This window comes from Varanus komodoensis, unplaced genomic scaffold (assembly GCF_004798865.1).
Source record: "Varanus komodoensis strain SLA01 unplaced genomic scaffold, ASM479886v1 scaffold1, whole genome shotgun sequence".
NCBI classification, from domain to species: Eukaryota; Metazoa; Chordata; class Lepidosauria; order Squamata; family Varanidae; genus Varanus; species Varanus komodoensis.
In genome coordinates, this window is record NW_025335268.1 from 105816641 (window position 1) to 105837880 (window position 21240).

The 21240-nt window shown below is 39.8% G+C and overlaps 1 protein-coding gene across 1 annotated transcript in view; it reads right to left on the bottom strand.

Annotated features, from left to right (window-relative positions):
* GFRA1 (GDNF family receptor alpha 1) overlaps positions 1–21240 on the bottom strand; it is a 207643-nt gene that overhangs the window by 45256 nt on the left and 141147 nt on the right. The window contains exon 5 of the mRNA XM_044439615.1: positions 4726–4835. Coding sequence (XP_044295550.1) covers positions 4726–4835 — 110 coding nt within the window. The remainder of the gene's footprint in view (positions 1–4725; positions 4836–21240) is intronic.

The following is a 21240-nucleotide window of genomic DNA, read 5'->3' on the forward strand; positions in this document are numbered from 1 at the left end:
TTCTCATTCTACATTAGATATAATGACACCTTAAGTTTTTTTCAGGTAATTGTAGGTGTGATATAGATCCACTAAAATGAGTGGAAATTTTGCCATTGCCTTCTAGATGGTCATCTGGAAGAGTTGCTTAACAGGGATAGTAGATTGTACGTTATACCTGTTACATGCTTTTGGTTTGGGGGGCGGGTGGGATGGGGGGAGATAGAGGGGCTGTTGCAGAGGAGGAAGAGGTTTGTAAGGCTGTAAGGCATAGCAATGGGAAAGTGAACTCAGCACAGAGGTTTGAAAAAGCATTTCTGGAAATACCAAACAGAACAGGGAATAAATCAACCAGGGTTTGAAATACTAAAAGGCAAACATGGAAATACTACTAAGCTATGGCTAGGATCACAAAGGACAGCAAAGACTAGATGGAGCAATTGCTTTTTCAGTGCTCTCAATATATGTATGATAAACTGAAAGACAGCAAAATCCAGAACACAATTCTGGAATATAAAACTGGGTCAAGGGATGCAGAAGCAAAACCAAGCAGCCTAGTTGATTTTCCCCTGGCAGCCTTTGCTTTAGTCTTCAGTCTTCTGGATGACATATTGGATTCCTCTTCTCCAACCTTCTCACACAAATGGATGGATATAAGATTTTAGAGCTGTAATTACTAAATGCAGCTTAGGGTGACTGTAAAGCCAGAACAAAAAGAAGAGGAAATTATTAACATACTCAGGGGAGGTCTAGAAGTGCATATTGGTGGGGGGGGGGGGCTAAAGACACCCCAACCCAAAACAGCCTGTTGAAAACTAAACATGATCAGTGCTCACAGACTGATGCGTGCCAGTTGAAGCGAACCGGAATGGGATACCAGAGGGGATAGGTTGGGAAAAAGTCTCCTGGAAGCCTCACTAGAAAAAATGAATGCCAACACTTCGCACTGCAACCCTGAGATGCAGTTTCCACTTTCCTTTTCTATCACATGGTTGCATTGTCTGGTTGCATTACTGCAAATGAGAAATGACTGAAACGCATAATCTGGAAACAAACCACTATTTTTTATTAGTAATCAGTGCAAGCTATGATTAAGCCATCTGGCTCTTGCTAATAGGTACAATTTGAATACAGCGTTTGTTCCCTGTGCTTTAAGGAATATCCATGACTGCTTTGATATGGAAAACTTTTCCTGAAGAGATTCTTGCCCATCATTTCTATGGCACAAGGTATTCTCCTGTTGCTTTCCCACTTGATAAATGTCTAAAGTTACTATGTGCTCAGGATCCCAAGGAAATCAATCACTCAGGACGTGGTGAAAAGCAATTTGTGTAGATAGTAAGAGGTAAATGAGAAGTTGTCATGACCCAGTCTTCAGACTGACTATATACGTTATGAGTTCAATATAGCTCCCACATGGAGACAACTGGAAAACATTTCCACATGCTCAACATATTTGAACCCTGGCTGTTATCCATTTGTGACTGGGCTTTGCTCTTTGGACAGCCTGACAATGATCAGGAGTTTGGCCTTTTCTATAGTGGGCCTGCCATTTTGGAACTCTTCCTAGGGGCATATATATGATCACTCTCTGTATTTTTCTTTGAGGGAGTAAGAATCCTAAACAGTTTGTATTTGGTCAGGTTTGGGATGATTTTAGGGATCATTCCGGAACAATTTTAGCTGCTGTTGTTTTATATTTCATATAGTTTTTATTGGTAATCTCTGTTTTATATATATTTCTATTTCATATGATCCTATAGATTTGTATTGTATTTATTTTGCTTTCATCTAATATGCCACCTTGAGAATACAGCCCAAAATAAATAAAAACATGTGTGCATGCATGGGGTATGTGTGTGTTTGTGTTTGAATTAGTATTGGTTATTGTAAATGTAAGGGTAGATGTCAAAAGGACAAAGTATGACAAGTAATAAAATCTATTTTTTTACAATATGAAAATCCATTTCTGGGGAGGCAAAAGCAGAATCCTGACAGGTAGCCCTGCAGACACAGAAAGTATATGTGCCTTTATAGTGATAAATTTATGTTAGCTTTACACTACTCTGATGGTATTCTGAAAAATGAAAGCTTGATTTTGGAAGACTGAGAAATTTTCAGAGTAAATGCAGTAAGCAAGGCATGAACTCTTGTTACACTAGTCAGTTTCCAACCTCTTGTCTGTGTCTTGGGGCTGCTAGCAAGGAAGAAGAATGTGTATTTTCCCTCCAAAGCCAGATCTCCACTTGATTTTGCTTCCTGAGGGACCCATTCCCTTGATCTCAATGCCAGAGAGTGTTTTTGCTGTCTTCCTTCTAGCATTTCTGCAGTAACTTTGCCCATGGAAACATAAAAGTACCTCTCTGCAGGAACTGGGTTGTCCTTAAGGTTAAATTGCATAATGGTTCCAATAAAATCCTCAGAAAAAGTCACTGTGTCTGGGAACTACTTGCCAGCAGCTGTTATTCTGAGTTATCCATTAGTACCAAAGTTATTTCTTGCCAGCAGCTAGCATCCATACATCACTTGATCGGATCTGAAGTCTAAGATACTCAGTTCTTTGTCCAAGAGTCAACTTCTTTTATCTGGAGCTAGTTAAGTCATCCTTTTGCATTTGTGTCTATAACTGTAAAGCTTTCATATTTTTCCAGGGATGGTGCCTATTTACCATTTCTGTGTGACTGGGACTATACGGAAAAGTGTTGCTATTTTGGCTCAATAGAGGGTGGGAGGGGCGAACAGTGGTGTGGAGGCATTCGTTTGATCAGAATTGGTTGGTGAACAAATATACAAGCCTCTGAGCATCACAAAACCACTTGTATCAGAAGGCTATAAAAATGCTCTTATTAACTTGTACCTAGCCACATACATATGTTCTTCAATCATCACAGTTTCTGGATGCCATGTGCACTGAATCTTTGAAAAACAATAATAAAGCTGCTCTATGAATAAATCTTACTATATCTACTTTCTGAACATTTGTTCTTATTTCTCTTGAGCAGCATTGTATTGGGAAAGATTTGTTGAACTGCCACGGGAGTCTGAACAGTTTTCACACTTTACCAGAAACAATCAGGAATGTTTAATGACAAGTGCAGAGTTGCAACTTGAAGCAAATTGAATACCTAGCCTTCATGCTACTTATTTCTCAGGTTTCACTCTTACACAATCACACTTACTCCGGCATCTGACTGCTATATGCCAAACAGTCACTTCCTTAAGATTACCTCCTCTGACCAGAATGCCAGTTCAGGCCAGGGACTTGCTCTGATGTGGTCTACCATATTTGACAGCCTTCAAACTGGAGTGGCAATGATAAAACCAAATGTTAAGAAGCAGCTTCAAATCCATGGTTTTCCCTTTGCTAGTAATGATGGGAATCTCAAAAATGGTTTAATAAGTACAACAGGGGATCATTTACAAAGACTGCTTGGAAACAAATTATACATTGAATGGATTACTCTTGGTTTCATTCCTCAAGGAAACTGTATCCTTTCCCAGGTAACAAGAAGCAATTCTCATACCGAAGTGCAACTTTGTCCAACAAACTAGAGGGCAATCTGGGTAAGCATAAACACTACTTGCATGCATTTATGATTAATTTGTCTACCTAAATATTGGAAATATCTATGGAGCAGGAATTAAAAGTTCAGTGTGGACCAGCCTTAGGGCCATCTGTACCACCCATCTGCACCCTTGTTTACTAGCCTTCAGAGGATTCCTGATCATAGGGAAGGACGTGACTGCATTCAGCTGAACATGGTTATGGTTCCCTTAAAACCCTCCAGCTCAGTCCTGGAAAGCTAAAGGGTGCAGTTAGTATGCATGGCCTTCAATGCCTGAATGGGCTAAAGTGAACATATGGAAGGCCAGAGCATGTTAACAGCTGCAATGTTGACAAAAGTGAGTTCTTATGGCTTAACTAGCCAGGCCACCTATGCTTCCCGCACTATCATGACTTCATTATGTTTCCACACCCACCAGTCACCACCAGGAAGGTGGATTGGAGGGATGGGAGCTCACAGGAAAATGAGGACAAGTCCCGTGGGTAGAACTTTCAGTTTTGGGGAGGTCCTCTTTACAGGTATCCAAAGGCAACCATAAAATGTGAGGTGGAGCTGAAATAAGGCAGAGGATGGCAGGGTTCCATTGTATGATGAAAATCAGCTACAGGAGAACAAATTTAACTATAGGTAATGATGCTCCTAAATTCAACAGGCAACTGATCCAGTTTTGGAAGCATGTACAAATGTGGACAAACCTATTCTAGAGTAATAAATAAAAGCACAGAACTGCTGGACAGATCTAAGGAAAAGTCTGTTTCAGGCCTCATTGTTTTCAGTGAAGTTTATTCCAAGGTACACTTGTAAAAGAATTCAGCCTTAAGAGTGTGTAATGAGTGGCTTCTTTCATTCAAAATGTTTTCCCCTACTTAGCAGGCTTTCTGTCCTTTTGTCAGTCTGCTTTTGTTTCTACATGCCATCTTTATGCTTAGAATTACAGCTTTGGGAACCCAATTAAATTTAACTCAAAAGAAAACAGAAAATAACTCTTAGAGCTGAACTACACACTGAAGTTTGGCCCTTGAGTCTTTTATTTTGATTTTCAATAAAATCTTCAAGAAGCCTGGGTTTGTTTTGCTTTTCCTTCTACTCTGTTGCTTCTTTTTTTCAAACTGCACACCAAACAAAGCCTCATTTCCCACCCACAAAAGAAAAAATCAACAACCCAGAAAAAATATCTTACCAATAAGCCCCGAATAAGCAAGGAGGCAGTCAGCATAGTTTTCTTTCAGACAGCTACTAATAGACTGTGTCTCTGGCTGGCAGTTTGCGATAAAATCTGCAAGGCGAGATCTGTAATGTGGTAAGAAGAAGAAGAAATATATATCTTTTTAAAAAATCATACCTCCAGGCACTCTTACCTTTTGCACTCTTCTCTCCCTTTTGTCAGTATTTAATTCTCCTATAGATACATATACTATATGCATTAAAACTGTTAAGTGTGCTTTTTAATGTAGACAACAACATATCATTTATCTCAATGCTGCATTACCAGAAAGTGTACAGGTATAACTAGGAACCACTCCTCCTTCACCAGCTGACCAAAGACCCTTCTGTGGAAAACACGCATTTTTAAATCTAAGCTGCTCCTGCTAAAATGGGCAATGGGTGAATTTATCAGCTTGGTGAGGTTTTCTTCTTCTTCTTCTTTTAATCAGTTGAAATCAATAAGAAGGCCATCTAAGCAAGTGGGCTAGCTGATCATGTAAGAAAGGTGTGGAACAGCATTCTTGTTTGTACTATAGGAATCACTCATAAGATGTCACATTAAAAGCTTGCTGCAGCTGAAGCCTCCCCACAGCTGAATCACCTATAACTTCTTAAGTAAATAAGAAAAGAGCTGGCATGCCACAAGTGGCACTGTGACAATGTGTAAGGATAGTTTGCCTGCCGGGAAAGGTGGCTCCTCAAGGGGTCAACTGTGACTCAGAAATATGCGATGTGTCCCTGGATGGACCATCATGCAGAACTTTCCAGAGCTAAATTGAGCTTTAAGTGGCAGCACCACCAACGTGTGGGGTGAGGCTTCCACTTGCCTCTCCGTTCTAAGTCTACCCTAGAGAAGACCACTCAAAGGACCTGATACAGATGAGCAAAGTGACTCATTCTTAGTGCTCTCTGTGACTCATACATATGGGAGGTGGAAAAGGAAAAAACTTAATGGAGGAGAGAGATGTCATGGCAAAATTGAGATTTGATATTGCAGCTGGATTACGAACATGGGCCAGAAGGTCTGAACATGTAACACCAATTCTGGCCTGCTTGCATTGGATGCCCATATGAATCTCCCCACATGGCCTGAAGTGTGTGATCCTGTCTAATCTTAGAAGCTAAGCAGCATCAGGCCTGGTTGGAATCTGGATGGGTGACTTAGAATGATGTGAACCGCCCAGAGAGCTTCAGCTATGGGCAGTATAGAAATGTAACATGAATAAAAAAAAATCTGTTTGTAACCTCTAAGTTGGAAAGTTTTGGACTTAGAATTCCCTATGGAATTCCACTCCCAGCTTCAAACTACATGGATGCTACAATCTAGATCTGGGTCCTATTGCAGATTGTCAGCTCCAAGGGAGGCTTAGTTTGTGGCAATAAGGAGATAAGCTTTTTCAGCTGTGGCCCCCTAGTTATAAAACAAGCTCCAAACATATGTATTGGTGCCAGGTTAAGACTGTTTCTATGTCAGGGCATTTAATTAGTTTTATATTGTTTTGGGGCATTATGTCAAATGCTTAAAAGGACTTGTGATTTGATTGTGCTTTTAAATTTGGCTTTTAAATTTTGCATAGTATCTTTATGATGCTTTGTTTTTTGTATTTGATAAGCTATTTTATTGTATTTTTCTGCCATTTTAAACAATAGAGAACTTTGACTATTAGAAAGTATCAAAATATTAATACTCATGCTGATGATAACTGTGATCGATAAAGATAGGCTTTTGTGCAAGAGAAAAACTTCTGAGGAAAGTGGCATAAGATGTTATGGCTCTAGTCAACAGACCTTGGACTTGTACAGGGCTGGGAAACATGTCAGTTGATAGGCAAGAAATATGGCTGAAACTACCCACTTGGTGAAGAGTTACGGTGACACTGGCTTGACTTTTGGTACTGCAGGGTCAGTTTTGGTTTCTCAGTCCAAAAGATTAGCCAAAGCTGTGGGTATGGCAGGGGCTGGTACTCCCGATACTGGGAGCAGTGACACCAAAGTGCTTTTCATAGTATACACTGCATTAAGAGAAGAGTGAGTTGGAGCTGGATTCTTGCAATGACAAGCTGAGGCAGTAGGTAGAGGCCAGAGCAATACAACTGCAACCGTTGCCTTGCCAGCCTGTGTTGAAAGCAAGAACTTGAAGCAAGCCACTCTGCTTCGCCTGGCAGTTCACCCTATGAGCCTCTCCAAGGCATGGAATGCAGTTGGAGGGTGCTTTGGTTAACTGGCTCTTCCATCCACAACAGCTGCAGTTTTAAAGAAGGCTTTGCAGACCATTTGCTCCCAAAGAGCAAAGAAGTAAGGGAGAAGAGACTTAGAAAAAATAGCAAGGAAAAAAGCAAATAGAAAAGGAAGGGGAACTTTTTTCAGTATCACAGGATGAAGCAGTAGCTTTTCTTTTTCTTTTTTTCTTTTGATAAATTTGAGGATTTTGCAATAATATGGCTTGCAATTCAAATGCTTCCATTTGCTGTGGAAAAAGAAAAGAAACTGAAAGGAAAGTGGGAGTCCAACTGGCACATGCATGGCATGGAGGTCACTCACCTAAAACTCTGCTTAGCTCTAGAGAGAAACACAGAAACATAGAAACAGAGCATGTCAGAAGGGGTCTCCCAGGCCATCTAGTCTGGTCCCCAGCTCCAGCCAGCTCCACTCATGACATGCCTACCATGTGCATGTCAGACTATCCTTGAACACCCTCACTGATGGGACTTCAACCACTTCCTGTGGAAGCCCATTCCATACCCTAGGGGCCCTATGACTATGATGACTATGACTAAATGACTATTCTGTGCAGGAACATACCCCATATATGTGAATCAAAATAAAGAAAAGTCCATGCTTATGCACAGGTAGCATCCAACCACACCGAATACCAAGTCTGACACCCCAATCCTGAAAATGTGATCAAATGCACTTTAAAGCAACTCCCACTGAATCCTTTGGGATACTGAAGGTAGTGCTTTACCAATATTATTTGCTTCATTAGTGTGTGTGAATGAGTGTATATCTGTCTGTATATTATCCATTTTGAATAGCCTCAAATTGGCTAACAGAAAAATCATTAAAACAAAAACAGCAGCAATGCATAACAGAAATAATCTGGGCTTCATAATAAGAAGATACACAGCAATAACGAATTAATCAATAAATGCCAAGGGAAAACAAACCTAACTGTCGCAGGAAGAAAGCAGCAACATTTAAATAACAATCTAGCAAGTTATTAAGGCATTTTTTAAAAAAGAGTCCAGGTTCTTGTAATGCGTGTAACAGTACAGAGTGTCAGTGGCATCCCTGAGGCATTGCCTGAAGCCAGTGCCACCAATGATAAGGTCCCGCTTTTGGGGGATTGTGGTACATCTCAGCTGGCGAAAGAGATAGAACAGGGATATGCACAGAATTGGGATTGAGATTCTGACTCTGGAGCAAAATCCAATGACTTAAAATTGTAACTGATTGATTATTTGTATTTTTAATCTTCCCAACAACAATATTCTTTGGGAATATTAAAAATAGTTAAAAAACTAAAATGCCATAGAAATACATAAAGATTGAAAATACAATGTGAATATTTGAAAGAACAACAAAATGAACTCAAATGGATGAATGTAACTTAGAATTAGGTTTCTAATATGCCTGAGTTATAAGAAACTTTGGATAGCAATGTAGGTACCAGGCAAACTTCTTTAGGGAGATCACTCCATAAGTAGGGTATCCTAACTGAGAAGACCCTCTCTCCTGCAGCTAGTCACCTGGCTTGCTTTGGAGGTGGCACCCAGAGGTGGACCTCCAGAGATACACTTTAAGAAGAATTGATTCTCCCTTTCCCATGCAGTTTCCTGAATTCCCTCAAAACTTGTTCCCAGAGAACTAGAAGCTCCTTCAAAATGGATTTTGAGGGGGAGCTTGGAAGCTGGAGAAGAAAGGAGAGGAGGGAAATTCTAATATACAGGTAGAAGTCTAGACTTTAAAACCCTAAACAGCTTGGGACCAGAGCATCTAAAGTAATGCATCCTTCCATATATATCTGCTTGAACTCTTTCATTGTTTCACCCATTCAAGGGTGGGAAGATAGACCTAAAAATGTGTTGAAATCTCAAGTAAAGACAGGACCTAAATTAAATTCTGATCCTTATACCCACTTACCTAAAAGAAACCCACAGTGAAATCAGTGAGAGTAACTTTTCAATAGATATCAATGTGTTTGCACTGTAACATTTCCAATGATGAGAGAGATGGAGTCCCTTAAATTTTCATAGCTCCTTCCCTTTCCCATGGCTAGTACAAACATAATTATACAAAGTAAGCAATGATAGGCACATATGTTCAGTTTGTATAATATACACAGGATAACAAATGCAATTTTCTTGGCAGAGAATGCAGTTCACCTCAGCACAGAACTTAGTTTTCTTGTTTGTGCAGAGTTTATATAGCTGTACCTACGTCTCATCTTATGACAGTTTACATTCTCAGGATAAAGCTATTAATGCAAAAACAGCTGACAATATAATAACACTATTAATACTGATGCTATTTCTTTACCACTCAATAGCTGAAGCTTTCTGGGTGGTTCATAACAATTTATTATATAAATAAACTGAAGAAGAGTCCTATACTAAGGACTACAAGGAAATAGTCTCTCTCTCTCTCTCTCTCTCTCTCTCTCACACACACACACACACACACACACACACATGCTCCATGTGCATTTCAGAGACAGACTGTATACAAAAGTTAGACTCTGGAAGCCAAACTTTTGTTTGAAGCTATCTCAGTTAATGATACATGACAGTTGTTTTGATTTAACTTCTACAGCTGGACAGTGCACAATAGTAGAGTCCATATTTTGCCTGAAGATGCTTCCAGGATCCATCAAGGGCATCTTCATAATCCTGCCTGAGTCTCGGGAGAACTGCTGCCAGAAAGTGCAGGTAATACTGGGCCAGAGGGACCACCAGTTCTACTCAGTAGAGGGACCTCCCTTTGTCCCTAGTTGAAGACACAAAGGCTACTTTACATAATATCAAATAAAACAAATAAAAGCAACCCTAATGTGTGTGTGTTTAGAGTACTGAGGAAAGAACTCTTTCATGCAGTGCACAAACATAACACATCTCATCCTTGCTTTCTTACTCAGGGAGCACTGTGTTCTTCCTTGCATGGAGGTGGCCTACAAGTCTACATCTGTGCCCTTGTAGGTCCCCTTTGCACTAACTGCAAGGGCTGTGGCCAGAGAGTGCACAAGCACATGGCAGAGGGGGCGTTTGAGCAGAGGCAGCTTTCCTGGGGGTGGATATTCCCAACTATGATACCTGGAATTAACCTCTCTCAGATGCCTGGAATTAAACCTGGCACCTGAGTCACATAAAGCTTGTACCTGATCATTCAGCAATACTCTTTCCCTTAAATTAAAAGCAAAACTCCATTATGATGAAGCTTGATTTCTCTCATATAAACACATCCTATAGATAGGGGCATCATGAACATGACACCTTATTGTTAACCATTTGGTGAATGTCGCCATGTCTAAGTCCAGTTTAGCGATGCAGAAGAAAACTCAATGAGAGCAGGTATTACACCAGGACCCCAGACTCCGCAGGCACAGGGGCTCACCTGGCCACAATCCTATTACACTGAGATCCTGTATTCCCATTTAAATTATAGGAATGCTTTCCAAATTTGTGTCCAGATGTATAATTTAGCCTATGCATATTTTATGCAAATCTGTCTTCTTTAGTCCTCTGTTTTGTGGTATGTAAATGGCCACTCCAGTTTCCATGTTGGCCTATTTCTAAAATTACTTAGATTTGCTACTCAGGTGAAAGGCCTTATGGTCCACATATACCAGTGTGAGAAAAAATTAGCTTCAAATTTTGTACACATGAAATGACAAGAGTATCATTAACTTACATGCAGACATCTAAGAAAGTATTTGATATTTGGGGACACAACTCATTGCATATGGCTGTAGTGTTTTGTAACTCCTATTCTTTCCATGGGACTTGTGCAGGAGAACCCTGTGCAAAGGTTTACCCTTAACCTGGGAAAATCATGGTGGGAAAAGTAAAGATTTCTTACAACCTGAACATTTCTTTCTCTCTCAGTTATCATTTTATGCAGTCTTCCTATGCATATGTTTTATGGGGTGGGCGGGAACCAAAAACAGAAATTGGTAGGGTTGCAACTACTTCTTTTTAAGGAAAAGCCCCTGGAGACTAATTAATTTTGTTTGCTATTATCATTTGATCTATCCCTGTAAAGAGAACTAATGTGTTCTATTGAGTGGATTGGAAGAAGAGATGGATGGGCAAGCTTACAAAAGTTCAAAGGCTTATCTTAATGCATATACAATTTTATATTCTTCCAGGAGCAGCAATCTATTCAGCCAGAAATCTCTAAAAAGCATAGTTCATATCAGGACAGAGCAACCCAGATAGGCAGAAAAACTTTTATCTGATTAATTGCTATAATTTATTGTTTACCTTGGGATTGTATAATACAGAATAGCAAAAAGAAGAAGTCAGCTAGCATTGATCCAGAGATGGGAAAATATTTGTATAATTCAGCTATGCAATTTTGCAGTTTCTTGTTGTGGTCCCACTGCAGTCAGCTACTGTCTCCATGCAGATTAATTCCCCAGATTCTGGAGTTTCAAATTACCTGGCCCTGTTTGCAGAGTAGGCATCAGCAGCCCATTATACCTTTCTCTTTGACTTCCAGACTGCTGTGTATCCAAAGCTTGCTCTTTCCTCCACTCCATTTAGTTTATTTCCAGGCTCTTTCCTTCCACATCCAGGTTGGTGTCATGGATGCCTTAGCCAGGAGGAGAGGTGGACTTTATCTCCTTCCAGGTTCTCCGATTTGACACTTTCAGAAGAGGTGTCTTAATCACTGTTCCATTCAGATACATCCACTGGCCATGGAACAATGACCATTAGGACTCATTAGCATTCTTTTGCCTTGTCCCAGACTTTGATCAGAAATTACTTTGAGGCAGGGGTAGGCAAATTTCAGACACATTGCCTCCCCTCCCCCAGAATACCTCTGCTTCTGCTGTACCACTGAAATTTGTTGGTACCAAAGTAGCATGAAGGGAAAACCATCTCTGTTTTAAAGGCAAAAGTTTGGAAGGGAAAAATCTGTTATTTTGTCTTTGCTGCTAGTGGCAAACTGCCACTGTAGTCTTTTAAATGAAGAGTATTTTTCCTCACTACCACTGCTGTGCTGCCAAATTTCAGCTGTCAATGCAGTGGCAGGATGGCTGTGGGGGAGTGGGGGCATGAAAAAAAGCACATGTGGCCCACAAGTCATGTGTCGCCCACCCCTCCTATTGGCAAAACCATATAGATTTATGCAAAGTAATCAAACCATGACCCCCCCAGAGAGAGTAATCAAATAGCTTCCCTGTGTAAACACTACAGATCCCATGAAATGTAACAGGAGTGGGGAGTTTGGAAAGAATATCATGTTTCTGTGAAAGGGAATCAAATTATATTAGTGGAAAGATGTTCTGCTATTTTTTGTTCTCCCTTTGACTGTAAAATAGATGCTTTCAATTAAAGGCTGTTCCTCACTGGAAGGTCACAAGTTCATAGGGAAGCAGGTGGTGCTTGTGAGAAGAAACTTTAAAATAATGGGAATTAGAAACTTAAAAGAGAATTCTACTGCCCATCTGAAGGGCCATAACCATGTACATAATGTAAAGCCAGCAAACAGAGTTAGAGTTGAAGCACTGATGGAAGAGGGGGAAAAGCTGAAATCAGAAGTAAAAAGCCAAGACAGAGAAAGTTCAAGCTGGGCCCAGGGATGAAAGAAGCTAAGCTGGGAAGTCTGCAAAATTCATGACAGTGAATGCTATTGGATGAACTAAAAGCAAATAAACAAACAAGAAAACTTGTTGACCTGTGTGTAAGTATTGGCTTGATTAGTAAAACTGTCCAGATTACATTTAGGAGAATACATTTTCCTATGCTATTTGCATATCCTGTTGCCCCCATGTTAAAGTTATTTTGAAATAAGTTTCCCCTTCCTAAAATTCTTCTCCTGAATTGCTGCCTTCTAAAAATGTTACCTGTTGTATGTTTTGATCATTTAAATTTAACTTTGTCTGAGATCCTTGTTTTTCATCCTGTACTTAATTGCCTTATCACCACAACCCAGTACAGAGAGTTGGTTGGATCAGAAAGTAAATTCCAGAGGTTAAAGGACTGCTGAATGGAGGCAGTCAGGGAAGAAATTTATCCACTTGATGGCAGAGCTGAGGATCAAAGAAGAAGAGGCTGGGTTAATAACCAAGTTCGGAAATCCTAGAAATATCTTCTCCAAACAGATGTCAGTCTTTTCAAGAAAGAATGGGAAGAACGCATCTGCCTGCTACTGTTAATTACTATTTGGAAATTTACAGGACTGTAAGGATATATTTAAAATAGATATGTCTATGTTTTCAGCAGGAAAAATAAACAACAGGAGTAAGAAATGTAGGTCCCTTTCTTTGTGATTCTTAGATGACTGTGGTTCTTAGGAAAATTAAGAGGCTTTGTGTTCATTTCTAGTACATTTCCGTGCAAGCACGAGTATATATTGAAACACAATGATGCTTTAAGCAAAATAGATGAGAGCTTTAAAGCTTTCTTTATTCAGAATAATTGATGTTTAGAAATGATATGAAACAATTACTGTGTTAGCTTTTTTACTGGTCACATAATTGAACTGTGACAAAACCAGGGGATGCTATTTGTGAAGTGCCTGCTACACACTTGAAAAGAACAAGGACTTCTGACTGCAAATTGTGCAAAGTTTTTACACATTTTTCCTTACTTTTTTATATCTATTGATTCAGTCCTGGCATGACCTACAGGTTATTTAAGCAGCAACCAAAGAGGTTTTGAACTCACTTCTAACACAATTTGTGCAGTTATAAATATACTTATGAACAAGTAGAACCTATGAAAAAATACAGTCTAAGTGAATCTATCGATATGTCTGTGTAAGGAGCTCATGGATGGAGTAGCTATAATAGCCTCTCCAAAGTCAGTTGGGATCAGGCCTGCTAGATGTAAAAATGATGGCGGAAACACACATGTGTGTGGGCTACAGAGAATGAGAAGGAGACAAGGCACCAACATTTGGAGAAAAAGCAAACTTAAAACTATCAAAGGGAGACAAGAATGAAGGTTTGAAAAAGCACTGCTCCTAAACAGTATAAACCACTTAGAGGGTCCCTGGGCCAATTCAGCAGAGTATAAGTTTAATACTATAAACAAACAAACAGTCAAGAGGAAGCAGCTGCCTAGAGTCCCTTGCTGAGCTTCAGTGGCAATGGGGATGTAGCCCCTTTAAGCACTTCATATTTAGATTACTCTGACATGCTCTACGCAGGACAGTCTTTGAAGTGACCAGAGATTGCATTTTCGGAAAACATGGCAGCCAGGTGATTATAAGGCACATGTTTTAAAGACCATGGGGCACCAACCACAACAATTACACTGGCTTCTTTGTTTTCAAACACTAATCCATGCTGGTTCTTACCTGTATAGACCCAAGCCAGCCTTCCTCAACCTGGTGCCCTCCAGATGTGTTGAGCCATGCTGTGAACTGTTGTCCAACACACCTAGAGGGCACCAGGCTAGGGAAGACTATACTGAATGACCTGAGCTACTTCCTCTCACAGGAGGCTGCCAAAATTGTGTGTTCAACATCTGGAGCCCATTATGCATCCCATCTCCTAGAGAAGTAAAATAGGTATTTATCTGAGACAGGACAATTGTGTAGCAGCATCCCAGTTCTGGCACTCTTTTCTCGGGGAATTTAGGCCTCCTCTTTATTGTCCTTTGGATGACCAATAAAGACAACATTGTTCCAGCAAGCTTTTCATAGGGCATGCTACTTTGATACTACTAAACCAGAAACTGTTTTGCTATTTTAATAAAACATTCTTCAGTCTTAACATATGTATATTCTTCTTTTTATGGTTCTCATTTGTACATCAGCTCAAGCACCCATTGATGAGGCACTGATCCAAAAACATTCAACAATGACAACAACAATGCAGTTTCTAACAGTCTTCCCCCAGGACATTTCTATGCACAGCATTTAACCATACTCCAACGGATCCTTTATTTACAGAGCATGGGTGAAGGTATAATATTGGGCATTAAGTGCATGGAGGATTTTTTTTAATGAGCCAGAACAACTTAACTTATATAGTGGAACCTCGGCTCACGAACGCCTTGGTTCATGAACAAATTGGGTCATGAACAAAAATTTCATTAAAATTTTGACTTGGGTCACAAACTCCACATTGGGTGGTGACCATGATCACAGCTGTCTCCCCCCACCCCTGAGTGGGGAGATGGCCACAATCGCAGTTGCTTTCGTGCAGGGAAGCCGTGCGTGATCACAGGTGCACTCGTGCAGGAAAGACGGGTACAGTCTCGGCCATCTCCCCCACAGCTGTGCTGTGCTCGTCTTTCCTGCAGCAGTGTGCCCATGATCACGCACGTCTTCCCTGCATGAACGGAACTGCGATTGTGGCCATCTCCCCACTTGGGGATAGCAAAAATATCCTGCTAAGCTGGCCACTCCTACTGTATGCATAAACTCACAGGTATGTGTCTACATGCAAACTGATGTCATGGACTTGTATCCTAGGATAGCTCAAGCAGTTAACATCAGTCCTGATCAAAGTTCTTTTCCAGGCCCGACTTAGGAACTTCTGGGAAATCTCTAGTTTTGATAGAAAAAATAATGACATAGAGCAGAAGTTGGCTAGTTGAATGATTAATTACCCTACATTTTGCTTAATTACCCTACATTTTGGGTCATTATTTGCCCTGTCCCCATAAAGTCACCAAAGTCAGGTTTATCAAGCAATATATTCAGTTTAAATAAGCTTCATATAGAGAAGCGGTAGACTGAGTTGTTTGCTAAACAGCATGGTGTGCAAAAATATTAGGGAAATTATATGGATAATTTTGTCTCAACAGATGCAGGCAACACAGTGCCCTCTATAATTTTGACTTAAACTCCCATCAACCTCAGCTAGCACAATCATTTGCCAAGGATAATGGGACTGGTGGTCCAAAACATCTAAAAGATGCTGTGGTCCCTGTCCCCAGTCCATCACATATTTGCATTTCAGTGTAATTTTTTTTACAGGACATTGAGCAGGAGGAGAGAAAAGCTTGTCTGGCTAAGATAAAATCAGAATAACCATACAGGTTCTGAATTCTACATTCTAAAAAAGTTCATAGATTCTTGAGCATAAAATATCCATCTAAAAATCCCTAAAGAAAAAGCAAACAGGGGTTTGTTTATTGTTCTGTAGAACTGATTAATCTTGTCTAATGCTCCAGTCTTATGCTGTGGCTACTCCTGCTTACTCAGATAAAAAGAAATAGTAGGAACGTATTTGGCAAACCAGAGTCTCATTATTTTGACTTGAGAATAAATACAATATTTTCCTGTCACAGAGCAGCTATCTTAGCCTTTTTATTTTGAATATGGTTCTTCACCTTAAGTGGAAGTCTGGGTACTTCAAGCTGAGGATTGGGGGGTGGGGGGATCATTGTTGCATATAGCATTGTTGCAGTCATCTTCCAAGAACATTTTCCAAGTTCCCAAGCTTCAGATATTAGGAAAGTAGTTACCAGTTATGGAACTCTCCTTAAACTATGCATTGTACCAACACTGCGGTCTTTCAGGTATCGGGTTATGCCCATCCTCTTCACCTGAGCCTTTAACAGACTTTCTGATTCTTTTACCTGCTTTTGATCAGTTGTTGTAGCTACTGCCTAATCTACTTTGATCATTAAAATTATCTTTTTACATCTTAATATTATATTTCCATTTCATTTAAAGCTTTTCTAACCCGTCCGCCACTGATGTCTCGGGATGGCTTATCTTGTTTACACAGTTTTGCAAGCCACCTTGAGTTGAAATGCAAGGTAGGAATCCCTAAGTAATACCACTTCCCCATCCCCATCCAATTTCCCCGCTAGTCTTTTGATGCCGTACTCTGGGAAAAAAAGTGCTATGTAGAGTTTAAACAGCTACAGAACATTTTTTCTTCACTACATTGGGTTCATCATATGGTTATATGTCTGGCAAAAGGAGCTGCCAGAGATGAAATCCAGTGACTGATGAACATTAAAATCCTAAGCATGACAAGATCAGGTATAGGTCTACTATGTCTGCAATGACTCCAAAGGGAAATTGTCACTCTCAGAGGTACATCTAAATAACAATTATTTACAGTCAGCAGTGAAATAATATTTGTACAGGATTGACCTTTATGTGAAACAAAACAACTTTGAAAAATGTAGTGCAAATAATGAACCTGGGATAATTTAATAAAGCATAAGAGTGGTGATTTGCTGTTGCTGTGACAAAAGCAAAAATAAAACCAGGATTTTATCTTTCTCCTTTGGGGGAAGAATATCTCAGATCATATTTTCTAGGAGCCAGTGTGAAATCACATCTGGAAAGCAATCCACAGGAAATAATCTGATATTAAATATGGTTTGTGTAGCTCTGCTTCCTTGCATTGACTTTAAACATTTAATGTGATTCTGCCTTCATAGATGAAAACACTGGTTTGAGAAGTATCTAATTTTATTGGTCTTATTTTTAACCTTCTAATATGAACTCTGGAAGTGTTGCTGTAGAGCAGCCAAGAAGCAACAAAATGCGGTCAGACGTCAGTCAGTCAGTAAACAGACATACATAAAATACTGTTAGGGGTCTGAATGTTTTTATTTTAGGTTACAAGGAAAATGTTGTTCCCTTAAACACTGATAAAAGATCAGAACATAGTATTACACCTCCAAATCTTTGCACTGCACAAATTGTTGTGCATTTGGCTTGGCAAGCATATTTGCACAACAGCACCTGTGCAAATATAACTTAAGCTGGATTGCCTTCTTGAACATAGTTTGGAAATCTAATTTTTGCTAGTGCAGCATTAGTCACAGAGAAAGGGATGTATCTAGGCCTTTCAGGAGTGGAGACAGCATGAGAAGCAGTACAAGGGAATCTCTCATTTAACAGAGAATGGAGATGAGAAAGGGATTCCCTCTGTGCCACTCACTCTCTGTGGACAACTCTTTGAGGGGGTGGGGTTTGGGCAGAGGGTGTTCAATCCCCTGCCAGCTGCACAGGGCCCCAGCAAAGGCTGGATTAGTTCCAGAGGGGAGACTTTGCAGAATGAGAGCTAGGTACTGCCTGGAAAAAGTGGCCTTACACCAGTTCAGCCTGGTCATCTGTTTAGCTCTGCATGGTTTACGCCAGCCTTTCCTGCCAGTGACTTCTAGATTCGCTAAACTACAAGTCTTACTGATTTGGCTGTGAATGATGGGAATTTTAGTCCAGTCTACAGAATTTGCTATAGAGCTCTTTTCCATCCCCAGCTACCAGACCTTTTTAAACTGGAAGTTGTAGGAACCGAATTTGGGACCTTCTGTGTTCAAAATATGGATTCAGTCCCCACCCCACGCCCATCAGGGAATGTTCCTTCAAATGTAAATGGCCAAAGTCTGCCTAGAAATGATAATCTCTGAACCAACCATTTTTTCATGTGAATGAAATTAATTTATATTCATCTAATGTGTATACTGTCCAACAGCTGAAGCTCAGAAGAGAGGAAAATACACTTTGTACAAGATCAAAAGCATACATTGTTATTTTATGGAACATATTATTATTGTAGAGAACTTATTAATATTTTAGAGAAGTTGATAGGCTGAGCTTCAGTTTTTAGAAGCAGGATCTAGAACTATGCTCTGGTAATCCCTGCTCAAATTAAGCCTTGGCTTTAGCTGGCTCTACAAACTTCTCTTACATTCTACTATCATATGCTTGGCCATTTGACTTCTATAAGTTCTAAGATGAATAGTAATGCAAGCTGTTTCTGCTCAGAGGACTTAGTCATGGAATAGTTTGGGGTTCTTGTTTAGGTCCAGCTCCTTCCTGTTCTCAGAGCAACTTCAGCAATTGCAGCATCTGCTAAAATTTGAATGCTAAACATTCTGGTAACTGTGTCTACGCTGCTTTTCCCACTTGTGCAGGACTATTTTACAACCCAGAGAAGCACCTAGAGCTTTCCTGTGCAAATTCCTCTATGCCCATTCTGGGATAAATACAGCTATGAGACAGCTGTGCTTTCTGGTGAATACAGATGCTTCAATATCAGAGTGTCCACCTTTTGCTGCCCTGGCTACACTGTCTCCAGCACAGGCTGCTGGTACTCTTTTCACACGTCCACACATGTGTTGGTAAATGTGGGTTGGGATTTACTCTCAAGATAAAACCCAAATTCAGCTGCAGTAAACACAAATGTTCTATTTGACTTTTTCAGGATAAACATGGACATGCTTTAACTGCATGAGACAAAATCAAGAACAAGCCCAAGCAGTCCCCCTCCCTGGAAAAACCTCCAAGGTAAGAAAGATATATTCAACAGGATAAACAAATTTTCATGGTTTTCTAGTCTATGCTAATTTATATTAAAAATGATATTCCCATTTCCAATTGAGATGTTCCCATTTTCAGAGGACCAACTTTGGCAAAAAAAAAAAAAGAGGTACCATCTTCAGACATTTGACGGAAACTTGGCAATACAGTGATTACGCCTGGCAAGCACTGAACTGTTGCTGTCACAACTGTAGCGTTCCCCACAGTCTGTATTTGAAAGTGGAAGCTGACATTTCATTATGACTGATTAAAAACAGTAGGATGATGAATGGGATATAGGTTTAATCCTAGACAGCTCTTGAATCAGGAGAAAAGAAAACATGTTGGCCACTGGCTGGCTGATGTTACTCTGAAGAGGTGCAATTTCATCTCTTTTATAGATCTTCATGTATCAGAAGGGTTTACAGCCTGGAATTGATCACATATTGCCAACACAGATAACTTAGGGGCAGAGGATCATCTCTTAATGGTCAGAGCCAGTGAATTTACAAAATCTATACTGAACATGAACCATGAAACTTTCTTTATGTCATTTGTTCCATAGTAATATTTGAAAGAATCAAATATTAACTTTGCAAAGCAGATTCTTCTCATATAGTGACCTTCCATTTCAAAACCTGAAAAAATGATTTTGCCTTTTTAGTTGGCACAGAAATATAGTAACATGTAAAACTGAATGCAAAATGAATATGAAGACATTTAACATTCTCATTTGTGTAAGCATGAGTCTCATTCTTTTGCTGAAGTGAAGAACATCATCTGCTATTTTTAGTTGCAATGCCTAGATTTTTACTGAGCTGTTATGATATATAAACTGCCAAAAGAAATACTCTTGTAGTAGGTTCTAATGTAGACTGATATAAATAACCTTTAGAAAACTCAGCACAGTGTAATGGAGGAATAAGCTGACATTCTTTGCGTAACACTGCCTACAGATGAGCAATGTAATAAACAAAAAGCCAAATCTCTCTTGCTGTTGATTTGTGGAAGTAGCAGACTGAGTGGAATTTACATCAGAGATTAAATTGATGGCATGCTTGTCTGCATGCCAACCTTCAGAAATGGAGAATTAGATTCATCCTAGGGATGTGTGAACCTCCCACAATTATTTTTATGACTGTTCTCACTACAATGCAAAGAGCAACAGAGTATCTTTGGGGCACTGATTCAGAGAACTTGGTATTTAATTTTCACAAAGGCAGGAATTTCCTACTGGCTTATTCAAATTATTTGTCATCGCATTTAAGGCACATTATTTGCTTACTGACTTTTACACACACACACACACACACACACACCAGGGGGGGGGGACGAGTCACAATAGTGCTATTAATGACAGCAGTAGGGATTGTAATCAAATTGTAATCAACAGAGTGGACAACATATGATGCAAATATTATACAGACCATATTCTGCTTTACTGTAGCTCAGGAACCACAAAATAAAAATGTCAAGAAATCAAAAGGGGTCTCAGCTATCTTTTTTTTTAAAGGCATGCCTCTAGTGCTCAATGATATATACACCCACCCACTCTCACACACACACAAGTAGGAAGTCCTCAGTGGTTAAAAACACAGGGAATTATTCCTGACTGTATTTCCTAAACTTTGTCTAGAGAAATTTTCTCAAGATGAAGACTGTCTGAGGTTCAGAATCAATAGAACGCAGAAGTCACCTTGCCCAGCCACTTATAAGAAGATGTTGAAATTGTGTTTTATATGCTTCCCAACATATAATGAGCTATTTCCTCAAGTTGAAAAAGAATCCAATCAGACTACTAAAGAGCCATGAATCTTGTGGTGTCCCAGATGTGCAGCCTTGCTATCATCCAGAGCTTGATATTTAAGGACCAAACTACATCCCCCCCCCAATCATACATAGTGTCATCTGATGCATGATTTACTTACTCTTGTATAAACATGCATGGTCCTCATGTGGCTCAGGACCATGACACATTGCGGGTGGAGGGGGTTCAACCCAGTCTGCATGAAGAAGGACTTACGTTGCCATTTTCCAAAGAAAT